At 35.7% G+C, this 12,986-nt stretch overlaps 1 protein-coding gene across 4 annotated transcripts in view; it reads right to left on the bottom strand.

Moving 5' to 3' along the window:
- The window catches only part of CCDC138 (coiled-coil domain containing 138), a 43,094-nt gene that overhangs the window by 18,719 nt on the left and 11,389 nt on the right, over positions 1-12,986 (bottom strand). For 3 of the 4 annotated variants that reach the window (XM_075136310.1, XM_075136327.1, XM_075136319.1), the window contains 7 exons: positions 11,018-11,137; positions 9,520-9,597; positions 9,330-9,440; positions 6,948-7,112; positions 6,028-6,144; positions 4,731-4,923; positions 429-605 (listed from right to left, as the gene is read on the bottom strand). In XM_075136310.1, the coding sequence (XP_074992411.1) occupies positions 429-605; positions 4,731-4,923; positions 6,028-6,144; positions 6,948-7,112; positions 9,330-9,440; positions 9,520-9,597; positions 11,018-11,137 (961 nt within the window). Of the gene's footprint in view, positions 1-428; positions 606-4,730; positions 4,924-6,027; positions 6,145-6,947; positions 7,113-9,329; positions 9,441-9,514; positions 9,598-11,017; positions 11,138-12,986 lie in introns of those variants that run through there. The other variant, XM_075136335.1, reaches the window with a different exon arrangement.

Here is a 12,986-nt window from a genome sequence, read left to right as displayed (position 1 = left end):
TCAAACTAGAAAAAGAATTTCAATAAAGCCTATTTTTTACCTCCACCTGCTGGCATGTTTTCATGATATGGCTTCCCAGGCACAGCCTGACTTCAAAGAAAAACATGAGCAAAGGTAGAACAGTGAAATAAACTGAAAAGCCAAACCAAAAATAGCAACAAAAACATTCACATCAATAAATAAGAAAGTAACCAGGACAAAATAAAAGCATACGTGCTGCGAGGGAGAAGAAAAGACAAGACAACTCAGAAAGAGACAGACAATTCAGAAATACATTTTATGTCTCTAATGATGATACAAACAAATGCCAATACTAGATTAGATTATTTATACAGAAGAATCATGCTATTTTTATGTTGTATTTATGCTTACCTCACCTGTTTTCAACATGATAATGTTTTTTTTTTTTTTTAATTACTCAAATTTACCAGATTCCATGGTCATCTGAAGTAATCCATCAAGAGCACTGGAAAGCAGACCTCTGCTGGATACTTTTAAGTGACTTAATATGACAGGTACACATTGGTATTCCAAAAATAAGGCCTTCCCTTCATCTGTCTTCAAGTCTATGCGAAGGGAATCAAATGCTTGAGCCAGGTAATCCACTGAAAGATATCAGAATACAGGCAATAAAACTTCTATAATCATAGTTCCATTAAGCAATATGTGAATAGCTATCCTGAGAGTTACTGTTGCAGATATACTTAAAAGTTAAATGGCTGAAAATATTAAATTTTATTTTTATTTAAAGACATCCTCTGCCTGTTTTTATTCCTTAACAATTTGTTCTGAGTGGAGAAAAAGACTAACTACAACTCATATGCTGAAGAAAAATATACTTACAAATATAAAGCCCTTCTAATATTTTGCTCAAGACGGAAGAAATTACAAGCTTGCATAGTTTGAGACAATGTTGGTTTCAACATGTGGCAAACCTCTATTAGAGGAGTCAAGGGCTGATTTGTCTGAATAAGAGGAATTACTTTCATGAGAGCAACTACTCCCATTCCTTTCTATAAAAAGACGTAGTTTAAGTTTCAGTGCATACATTTTATATACTCATCCATTGTGGAGTGCACTAAATTATACGAAGAATGTAGATTAAGTGAACCAATCTAATTTTCTTAACTTCCTGATGTCAAATCTTTCTCAGTATCTTGGAGTAGCATTGATCATCTGGAGTGCAGAAAATTAAATATGTAACAAATTATCCCGTAGCAAAAGTTTAACTACAGTGCCATCTGCTGGATACTGACATTTTGAAGGAAATGGGATATATGTTCAAACCAAATGTGCTATCTTATCACTAGATCATTAGTGCCATGTGGTCAGAGTGATCAAAATTCATACGCAGTGATATTCGACATATGTTTAAAAACAGATCATATTTTCCATGTTATAGAAGCCAGCAGTAAAAAGCAACCATGAGAAGCTAAACCGATTCATTCTAATCAATGGTGTTCATCTGCATAAGTAAGATGTAGCATAAGTAAGTCTCTGCAATAACTATTTTTTGTATTGCAATTCCTTTTGCATTGTTTTTATCAAACATTTCTAGGAATGTGTCTCAATTTAAGAGTAATTATCATGCTTCACCAAAATATCCTGACTGAAATAGTCCCCTCCAACGGGGCGGGGGGGGGGGGGGGGGGCGGGGAAGGGGAGGAATACTGTGTACATTCATTAATGATGTCAGGGTGGTCTTCTACCATGTTTAAATCCTGTGTTTGCTGTAAATACTCACAATATAAATACTGCACAGGTCAGTTAAGCATAAAGACATACTAATCTGCTTAACTATCTAATCCAGAAGGATGACTTCCATGAACAAGAACATTGCTCATTATCTACGAATTTAAAATCTCTGGCATCCCTGATTAGTGTCAATTAGGGTGCCAGAGATTGCAGCAATTTTGTGATGTGGATCTCTGCTTTCTAAGAAATGGCCCAAAATTCATAACATATTTCATGCAAAGCAGGCATCTGATTCTGACACTCTGGCATGGTTTTTCAGGATTACCTTGAAAATTAACATCTCTGTAACCTGTCTCCATCTCTTTGTGTTACTAGCAGAGGGGATGTGTTACTAGTAAAGACATTTTAAAATACAAACCATTCTCAGAACAAAAGATAGCAAAAATAGAATCATGGAATAATTTAGATTCGAATCTCCTGCCCAAAGCAGGACCATCTATGAAGTTAGATCAGATTGCTCATAGTCATAACCCCAGTGAACAATTATTTGCTATCAAAATGATCGGTGCTTTTAAAATGTTTTTGAAAAGGGAAAAATAAGTAGTTAGTATCACAAAGAATTGGAAGAGGGTTATAGACAGATTCCTTCTTATACTATCCTTGTAAAACTTACTCTTGCAGAAAATCCCAGTTATGCGGCACCACAGTACTCCTAAATCACTGCAGGTAGGCAGTAATCACCTCTTACACCTGCTCTTAATGGTATATAATTAGTGTTTTCTGCCTGACTTCCATAAAAAGGATCTGCAACACCTCTTGTTCCCTGTTTCCCTTGGAGAGAGAAAAGGCCTCATAACTGAAGGCAGCAGTTAACAAATCAGCTGAGAGAACAGTTACTTTATTCTTTGAGATACATTTTCCAGTTTTTTTCTCACCCTATCCAGACACAATCTAATTCTTGTTAACTCTTAGTGTCTAGTTTGAAACCTTTATCTTCTCCCTCTCCCATCAGGCAGGGAAGTCCCAACTTCCCCTATTTCTTTGCCAACACAAAATTATATAGGTTTTAAGTAGAGAAATCTACTTTACACCACTGTTATACATCTTCTGCTAGTGTGAAAGGTGGGAGGATCCTGGGAAAGAAGTGGAAACAAAAAAAAAACTCACAGTGAAAGGAAAAAGTCCCTCACCCTGTGATGCCCCCTTACACCCCTCTCCCGATTCTTTTTGGTTAACAAAAGGCAGAAGCGTGAACCGAAAATGATGTAGCTGTTTCAGATACAATAATCCCCTAACAAGCTTTGAAGGCTGTCTGGGCTACATTGTTTAAGAGGATATTTGAATTTTTCTTTTTTTTTTTTTTCCCAAAGAAATAAATACACAAAAAATGAAGTCTTCATATAGTCAGAAGCTCAACTTGATAATATGTGGCAATTATATTGCATTTAGGATTCAGAGGGGACCTGTCAACTCTGCTGCTTTTATGCTGATGGACTCTTTTTGCATAGGTGAACAAAATTAATTCATAGCAATCACTGAAACTAGTATTGAATTAAAAGAATTAACTCAAAAGAGAAAGCTAATAAAAACGTCAAAATAAGACATTCTTTTGGATTACTCATCAAATCTTCAGATTTACGAATTAAGAAACCTCAAGCGTAATTCAGATTAAGTACTACCACTGAAGTTTTCAAAGAAGTCATATATAAATTAGAAATAGGTAAGAATTTGTTTAAATGACCAAAGTTAATCTGTAAGTTAATTTTAAAATATCTCTATAAATCAAATTGATTGAAGGTTTTTCTTCTCTGGGTTCTGACAGAAAAGTGTACACCAATCTCTATGTCAAAAGGATAAGGAAGGAAAGCATTAAAAATCCGAGTTTGTGCCTCTTCTCGTAGTGTGCTCAGAGCTCACAAGAAACAGTCCATTTCTGTCATCACTTTAAAGAAAATGCTTTAATCTTTTCAGGTCATATCTGTTTTCAAAGAAGGCCCCACTGACAAGATTTGCCATAGCATCTTGAAAACTGCACAAGTGGAGTAACCTGTCATAACCCGGAGCAGAAGTGACTATTTTCAAAGCTGTGTTATCTCCTGAAATGACCTTGTTTGCTTTTGCCTTGTTAACAAAGTACATTACTATACTACATTTTGGAAGATTTTGGATAAAAAGGCCACTTTTCATGCTAGACAGGCGGCTTTCAAGTCTAAAACATTTTTATGTAAACAGAACATGATGCCTTTGTAAATGAGTCTATTTAACAATGAAATCTGAATGGACAATCATATCAAGAACTGACAATGTCATGGAGCAGCATGTTTCAATGTTGATAATGTTTTATGGGTGGCCATTTGCAGTGCCAGACTTGGTAGGAGAAGAGGGGAGCAGCAGACACATAAGGGCTCGAGTATGAACCGTACACTAAACTTAGACCAAGGGACAAAGCAATTTCAGGACATATATTGTATCACAATTCAATCTAGCAATTATAATCCACTACACAAGTGGCTTTCTCTGTGTGACTACAGATACATCAGAAATACAATGGACATCAGATTTATCTATAAAGATAAATGCAGCAAAGTTGTAACTATGTCAGAAAAGAAACACTTGACACTGCAGCTGATCAGCCTTTCAGGGGATTGGTAAATAACCTACTAGCTTAAACAGAACAGTGAAATTCTAGAACTGTGCAAAATCTGCTACTTAGTTTATAAAAGAGCAACTAGCTGTGCCATTCCATGCAGTAAAGCTCTTGGCAATCCAATCACTGCTGTAGTGACAGTTTGACAAAATTACCAACATCTCTTTGTTGATTTGTCTGACAAGAAGTCGTCATACTAAAAGGAACACATAAATTCCAACATGAAATGAATAATAGCAAGAATCATATTTTTTCCCGTATATTTTTCTTCACAAGGTACTAAAATTCAAGTAATAAAGCGTAACAGACACTACAGCTTCACTGAAATGTTTTTTGTCCAGGCACATGACTGAAATAAATAAATAAATTTTAAAAAATCAGAACTTACCTTGTGTCACTGTTCTAAGCACAATTAAAGTTGACAGAAACCTCAAAGGCATACAGGAGCTCTTAAAGAAAGCTGCCGATTTTGATTTACTCTCTCTAGGCTCTTCAGAAGAACTATGTGGGTTTCCCTTACTTACTATGCCTTTGAAAATATCTTCGCCAAGTCTCCTCATTGTTGATGTCATTGTTGCATGCTGTTTCAAACAATGCACACAGTTAGTGTAAACATTAAAACACATTAAAATCCTGTGTACTATATAGAGATACATATGTTCCCCTAGCTATTAAATATTAAATAGCAAACGGTTTGACTGTGTATTGGAATATAATCTGTATTGGAAATACTACTTTGTGTTCCAAAAGCAGTTGAACATTATCACGGCGCCTTATCAACACATACTTCACAAAGACACTAGTTAGTGAGGGCCCCTGATAGGCTGTCATTATTTAAGTTCCCTCTGGTTCCATAGCAAGCTCAGCTTCAGTCAACTCTATTTTGTAAGGTTGCCTGTAGTTATATCCTGTAAAAGCATTTACAGAATCAAGGTCTAAACATGAACCTTAAGAATACTGTACAGGTAAGATCTATTAGACTTTTCATCATGAACTATACAGAATCAAACGTCACAATATGCTCATTTAAAATACAGTTTCTTATTAGCACTAAAACCAACAGCTTATTATTCTATTGCATTTAAACTCAAGATATTTACAAAATTTCCTACCTTGTGCTTTAGCAAAAGCACTAATGACAGCACTATGCACTATACTGGGTCTTTACAGTACGGCTACTGTCTTTTTATTATACTGCTAAATATTTTCTTATAGCAGACTAGTCAGAGGGAGTTGTATGGTTAGACACTGTACAGAGAACAGAAAAATCAAAATTCCTTTGCTACTTTGCCACACACTTCCATCAATTTCAACAAATCTCATGCATAAAGTGAACCTAAAATATTACCTTTTCCAGTACAAATGTTTTGTAAATACATATGTAAAAATATAATTTCTGAGATGCTTAGACACCACAACAGAGATAACATCCTTATGAAAACTATGTTTAGATACACAAAGCAAAATTTAAAATTAACTTGAAAAAGAATTTATTTTTTTCATTTGCCATGTATCTGTGGTAAACACTATGAATTTATGCTTTGCAAAGACAGCAGAGTTTCTTTTGTATATACTATCTGAAAACATCCACTTCTCATATGTATTTAAAACACAAAATCCATTAATATCTTCTGGGAATTTCCTTTTTTAAAAAAAACACACTGCAAGAGGACTACTTGTTTTACCTGAATACCACTGTCTAGCTGTCTTATAGACCAGTAAATAAATTTAATCACAGGCATGTGTAGTTTAGGATTCACAAATGGCATCCACTGGAGTTGCTCAGTAGCCATAGGCAAAAGCTGTAAAAATATACAAAAGTAAAATTACGTGCAGTATACGAAACTACTGTATAAGCTAACCATAAGTGAAAAACAAACAAACAAAACTCCTAAGTTTCTCTTGGAGTTTTACAGATTACATATGCAAATACTCACTGGGCAGATCCACTACAGGTAACAGAATTATACACATACACAGATTTTAAATTTTACAGAGGTTTACATGCAAAAGTGGAGAAAATAAATGAGTGTGAATTCAATCTCAGTAAATCCAATTCCAATAGCTATAAATCTTTAATATAATGAAGAAAAACAATAAAAGAATATTTTATGAACACCTCACTGACTTCCAAACCTTGGTATCCCCAGAAAGAAAGAAAACGATAAACATCTTAAAGCATAGCATAGTATCACCTTTTATCAGTCATAAATCGAAACTTTAATATCTAATACAGGCATCAAAATATTTTAAATTAGACATGTTCATCTCCTTAGAAAAAGGAATTATGTACAGTGTTATACATAAACCACAAGACAAATTATCAACTGACAGAAGTGACTTCAAATAAAATGCTGAAACTCTCAAGCTGAGACTGAACACCACACTTTTCCTTAAAAATGATCGGTATGCTTTACAAAAGACAAATTATCTATTGTATCTCACTGCCGGAATTAATACTGACTTATTAAGAGTGACTTTGTTTTAATTACTGTATCCAAAGCACGTATAAAACAGGCTGACCTGTTATATTCTCAAAATCATTTAATAAAACCCATAAATCTGAAAACATATTAACACAAGCAAACAATCCAAACTCCTTTACCTTCATACACCTTTCCTGGGTGCAGGTTTTTTTGGAGGTCTGGGTAACCAGAAGTTTATGGCTGTCCTCTCTTTCTTCTTGTATTTGTATTTTGCTAAGGTGCTGGTCTGAGATCCAATCCATAAGAAAAGTTAAGAGCTCATAAACTCGTGAATTCAATGGTAGCTGTAATACATCCACAACATCAGATATTTCAGCTTTCAAGTTAATGATTTTTCTAAGCCAAAATAGTAACAGACTGAAATAAATGAGAGTACATTAGTTCTGAAATATTATGCATAATTTAAAGGATGATGAGTATATGCCTGATAAAATCTGGGAGGTAAGTTCCTGTATCGGGATCCTGTGGAAAACATTATATTCGAGGAAATAGTGATCTTGAACAGGCCATGTCTGCTCTGTTGGGTCTTGTACCCAGAGTTTGAGAAGCCTGTAAATAATTAATATAACCTGTAACTTATAATATCTCTGGGAAAGGTAAACTGTATGTGGATCAAGGGGTGGAAGGTGGCAATCCCAACCCGGAGACCACTGTACATCGAGGAGTCAGAGATCCACATCACAGTTAACCTGAGTAGGCGCAGCCTGTGCTGTGCTGCACAGATCAATCAACTGCACAGTTTATCCAGTGCTTGGGCACAGGATAAAAGCCAGATCACTGTAACAGGAGCCTGCAGGCAGCTCCCACTTGGTACCAGTGATCACCTCCTGCCTGGCTGTGCCTTTGTCTAAAAGGGCAACAGAAAGGTCTCCTGTGAACGTCCTTCATGAAGAGAGTTGTTTTCTTGTAAGAAAACTATATAATAGCTTGAATGACCAAAAAGGAGGAGTTTCTCTCCACGAACAGGAACCACTCAGTGTGCCCTGGGAAAAATCCACCCAGGCTCCATCTGATGCTGCACAAACGCAAGGTTCCCAGCATCTGAAGGGACGTAAGATTTACTCGCTATCTATATTCCTCCTCTTACTCTGTCTTATTAGAACAGCTATTTCATTAAGCCATTTGTTGTCAGGCCTTTCTTACAGAGATCCAGAAAGAAGCCTGCATCGTTTCTCTCTCTCTCTCACACTTCACTCCCCTCCCCGCTGCAGAACAGATACTATTTGTGATGGTTTCTGGGTGTGAAAAAATACGCACATAATTTATTTTGTACTTAAACAAATGATTATAAAAGGCCTGGGAAAAGATTTTTGCATACAGAATCACTTCATTTTATAATTCTGGCCAAACGAATTACAGGAGAAAGCAAATCCTTAATGTCCTTTGCACGTGGAAATTCTCATTTAATGCAATAGACCTCTACACTAGACCATACAATCCACTGTTGTTAAAATTTAACTGTTAGAACAAGAACAAAGACTTCATGAAATTGTCATTCTGTCCCTGTACTACACTGCAGTGAAATACTCTATGAAAGATATCCAGAGGTACCTGAAGACAAGCTGCATGAACAGTTCTCTAAAGACTTCAAAAGTTTTCTTGTATCTACCTTCAGATAACTGTTTTCCTCTTCACTCAGAACTATAACTACTGATACTGTTTATACTTCACTTGCAATCAAAGTACACTAAAACCTATGTAAACAGAGAAATATGTTGGCTATATATAGACAGCACAGTTTTAAGACATCTGATGTAATTAATTAAATAGCATGGTGTGAATATCTCTTTCCCATTTCACAGTTTAGCCTCCAGCTGGAGAAAATCATTACCAGTTGGGAGATGTTGGCAGAGTACTACCAGAGGACTTGCTACTAAGTGGAACAACATGGAGACAGAAAGCATTTCATTAAGTGATGCTAGAAGATACTTTAAGGAAAACAAGGTGATCGTTTTGGAACTGTGTATGAACACTGCATTTATTCTCTTTCCCTCATTAACGACTACTTCTCAAAAAAATAACAGTAGTACAGTCATCTCTGGCTTACAAAATTGAAATTCTTTATCTGATACCTTTGACTGATTACTTTTTAGCTGGTGTTATTCATAAGAACAGTGCTGTACTGTAGCAGCAACCAGAAAGCTTAAGATTTGCTCTGACACAGCGAAAGAAGCCAGTTACAGTGTAAGCAGGTTATAATTTTAATAGACAGATGAAAGATGAAAGACAGGAAGAGAAAAACATACCATATAAATAAAAACATATATATACGCTATATACATACACAATATGAAATCCAACAGACATCTTTAGCAACAAGCTTAATTCTTTGTTAACTGTCTGTTCTCCCCAATATAATCTGTATCTTTTCTTACTTAACTAATTGAATCATAAAATAAATAAAATTGGAAGTTACATTTTCTAATTTCTAGCAGATACACAGAGAATGTTCCACTGCCTCATGTCTTTAGAATGAATCTTTCATTTTGCCCAGTTCTTACCTTAGCAATTTTTGATGTTACCATCACTTTTTCCTGCTTGATAGGTTTACTTTGTTGCACCACTTGACATATATCTTTAGACTTCTGTACCATTAAAAATTCATGCTTCCTCTACAACAAAATGTAACAATGAATTATATTTCACTTGCTACCTACAAAGGAAGCAGGTACGTGTAAGAACAAACCTTACTTGTAGATTCTCTAAACGAGCTTGTACTTTTCTTGCTTGACCTTCCAACTTCTTGTTCAGCTCAGTTACATCACTTAACTGGAAGAATCAGAAAATATGAAAGTATCTGTAAAGTCAAACCTCATTTCTTAACTATCACACTGACATAATTTGATGTGATTGCTGAGCAGCTAAAGTATTTAAGTTCAAGTTTTTTCTTCTGAGCATGTAAAGTGATAGAAACAAAATCATCATCCACCTCCTCAACAAATCACAGAATCACAGAATGGTTGAGGCTGGCAGGCACTTCTGGAGGTCACCTGGTCCAACCCCCCAGCTCAAGCAGGGCCACTGGGAGTCGGCTGCCCAGGACCATGCCCAGACAGCTTTTGAATATCTCCAAGGTGGGAGACTCCACCACCTCTCTGGACAACCTGTTCCAGGATAAATAAAACAGCAGTAGCTCTTTGTTGACCTGCAGCCCAACCTCTCAGTTTGCAGGGGAAGAATAAGCACTACAATGCCTCTCTAGATATACAGGCACTACACATTTGATTACTTTTCATGAAGAAGTGACATAAAAATGGAGCGCACATTTCAAGAATGGTCCAATAGTCTTGTTAATGGGGAGGGTGAGTTTTTTTCTCTGCAGAATGAAACAGTTACTGACCACGCTACAAAAACAGTTTGCTCTGTGAGAAAAGATGAGAGAAACTGTAACCTCCACTTAAATATAAGAAACATGCTCTATGCATATAATGATGAACAGCATGATTTTCACGGAAGCTCTCAGTTTGTACAGAAACGCAGATTTTATAGTGAGGAGGAAATAAAGAGACAGAGGGGTTGCACCAGAACCATCAACATTCTAGGAGTTAGGTCTGACCTTCTCTAAGAGAAAGAACAAGGCTCTGATGTAGATTTTTTTTGTACTTGGACTATCAGAACTGTAATTAATTCACTGAATAAACAATGGTCGAATAGTTTAGACAGCAACTTGTGTGTCAGCATTTTAGGTCAGACTTAACAGTCAACTGAGATGAAAATTCTTCCTCTGTATCATTATGAACCACTGTCTCAGTTTAAGAACTGAGAAAATACTGCCTTAATTAACATTTGTAAAAATAACTGAAAATACTGAGCAAACATGAAGTTAGAAATACACATTCCACTTTCTATTTAATAGGATCAGCACAGGGTGGATTTTATTATGTTATAAAATACTTTCTCTCCATCCACTCTCAATTTGCTTCAGAGGACATGGATTTGTCCTTCCTAACAACTAGCTGTTGCTAGTGGCTCAGAGGAGTAAGTTCAACTTTTTTTATACTGTAAAAGATCAGAGAGGCTAAATTTCAAGTATTAGAAAAAGGTGTGGAAAGTACTTTTAGTCATTCATACAATTCTTGTTTTACAGAAACAAAAAATCAGCAATTTTGCAAACTTAAGCTGTTCAAATATTTAAAATGATTAACTGTAACCTGTAAAATTATTGATAACAGGAAATAACTAATTTTACCTGTTTTCTTAAAGAGTCATTCATTTCCTTCAAGGTGTCAAATGATGACTTCAGCCTTCTATTTTCTTTAGTTATTTCTCTCAAGGCTTCTGTCAGCTGTTTAACTTCTGCCTCGTGTTGCTATATCAAATTTAAAAACATGACTTACAAGAGACTATCTTAGAAACAATTCTAAGCTAAGTTTCATTTTAATGTTAAAATAATAGGACAAGCTTTCAAAGATCAAGTTTATAATTCTGCATGGCGAAATTTGCACATTCAACCAGTAGTGAGAAAAACAACATCCACACTGCATATTAAGAAGAATCTATAAAGAAACCGAGAGCAATGTGCACAGCCAATTGCTCTTATTCTTTCCAGATTCTACCTGAAATAAATTATATCAATATGTACATTTCTCAGACAAGTCAAATGTGGGAAAGGTTTGTGAACTAAAACCAATGACAAAGCTTTTATTTACAGCTTATTCTTCCATATAATTACAAAAAAATTGTGATTCTGTTTTGCAGCAACTTTTGAAGTTTCAACTAGTTTTTCTGGCTTTGCTCACTGTGAATCATGCAGAACAAGAAACTAATGCTATGTCTCTTAGGCTAGTGTCCCAGTTTACAGCACAAGCATATGAACTGCTAACTACAACCTGCATATCCACTGCTATTCTTCTCATTCCCCTGAATCTTATTTTAGATTTGATCTTCTCTGGACACCAGTGCACCTGGTGTACCTCAGATTTGATAAAACAGCAAAGTTTTATTTTACTGAAAATATTCCAGCTATATATACTTACTATCCTCTCTTCCTACATGTGCAAATGACAAAAATAAAGCATAGCAGAAGTTTAAAGGAAGCAAGCCCTGAAGAGATCCTTCTCTATTATGGGTCCCTTCCAACTTGAGATATTCTATGATCCTATGATTCTATATCTCTGCTTGGAAGCACAGTAACTTCCATTCCAGCTATACAGAAAAACCATCTACAATTCCTTTTTTCTCAACTGCTGCTCTTCTTCAGTCAATAGGATCAAAACAGCTGTGGGCAGGACATTCTTGTCTAAAGCACCTACCCACACTTGGTTAAGACGACATGAAATGACAGATCCCCTTTTCATACCAATAAAATGCAGACGCTGCCAACATATAATTGAGTGCACCCTATCATATTACATGGAATGTTTCAGTTCCATTTTCTACATACACAGTTAAGGCTTTATTTGAAGTTCAATAGCTGCTCTAGGAAGAATCAGTAGAGATTTATTAATCTGAAAGGTAAGTAGAACCAACTCAGTTGCTAAGCCATAGGGATGTAGGTGATGCTAGGATGTCTAAGCCATCCACTTCCATAAGCAAATCAGGCAATGTCATCCATACCATAACCAGCTATATCATTTCACTCCTGCCAGATGTTTGCCTAGTCTGTTCTTAAGTTCTCCAATGCTGGAAACACTGCAGTCTTACCAATCTACCTGTCTATGCTTAATTGTTTTTGTTTAGATCTAGTTTTTCCTAATACTTAACCTAATTTTCTCTTACTACTACTAATACTACTTCTCCTATCACAGTCATGAAAAAATATTAGTTTCTTCCTCCTTGTTGCAGCCTTTTATGTAGCTGAAGCTTGGCACATTCACCCTCTATTCATCCTGTATGTTGGACCCATGCATCCGCTCATCATCCTCTATTTCTGCAGCTGATATTTCTATTCAAGTGCAATACTGTACACTCACACCTGCTGAATAGCATAATGTTTTTTTTCAGACCTACCATATCTTCAATTTGTCAAGATCAATTTTAATCCTAATATTCTTTTTCAGTATGCTTGAAATTCCCCCTCACTTGCTATTTTCTTCAAATCTAATAAATGTGCTCTTTCTCACCATCTTCTTATTGAAAATACTGAATAATACTAGACTGAAAAGATATTCCAGAATCTACCCTGTACATTCCTTCAACTTCACTGTGAACTACTGTCT

Source organism: Calonectris borealis, chromosome 1, assembly GCF_964195595.1.
Source record: "Calonectris borealis chromosome 1, bCalBor7.hap1.2, whole genome shotgun sequence".
Lineage (NCBI taxonomy): Eukaryota > Metazoa > Chordata > Aves > Procellariiformes > Procellariidae > Calonectris > Calonectris borealis.
Note: the sequence above shows the minus strand (reverse complement) of the source record. Positions and strands in the feature narration are given on the sequence as shown.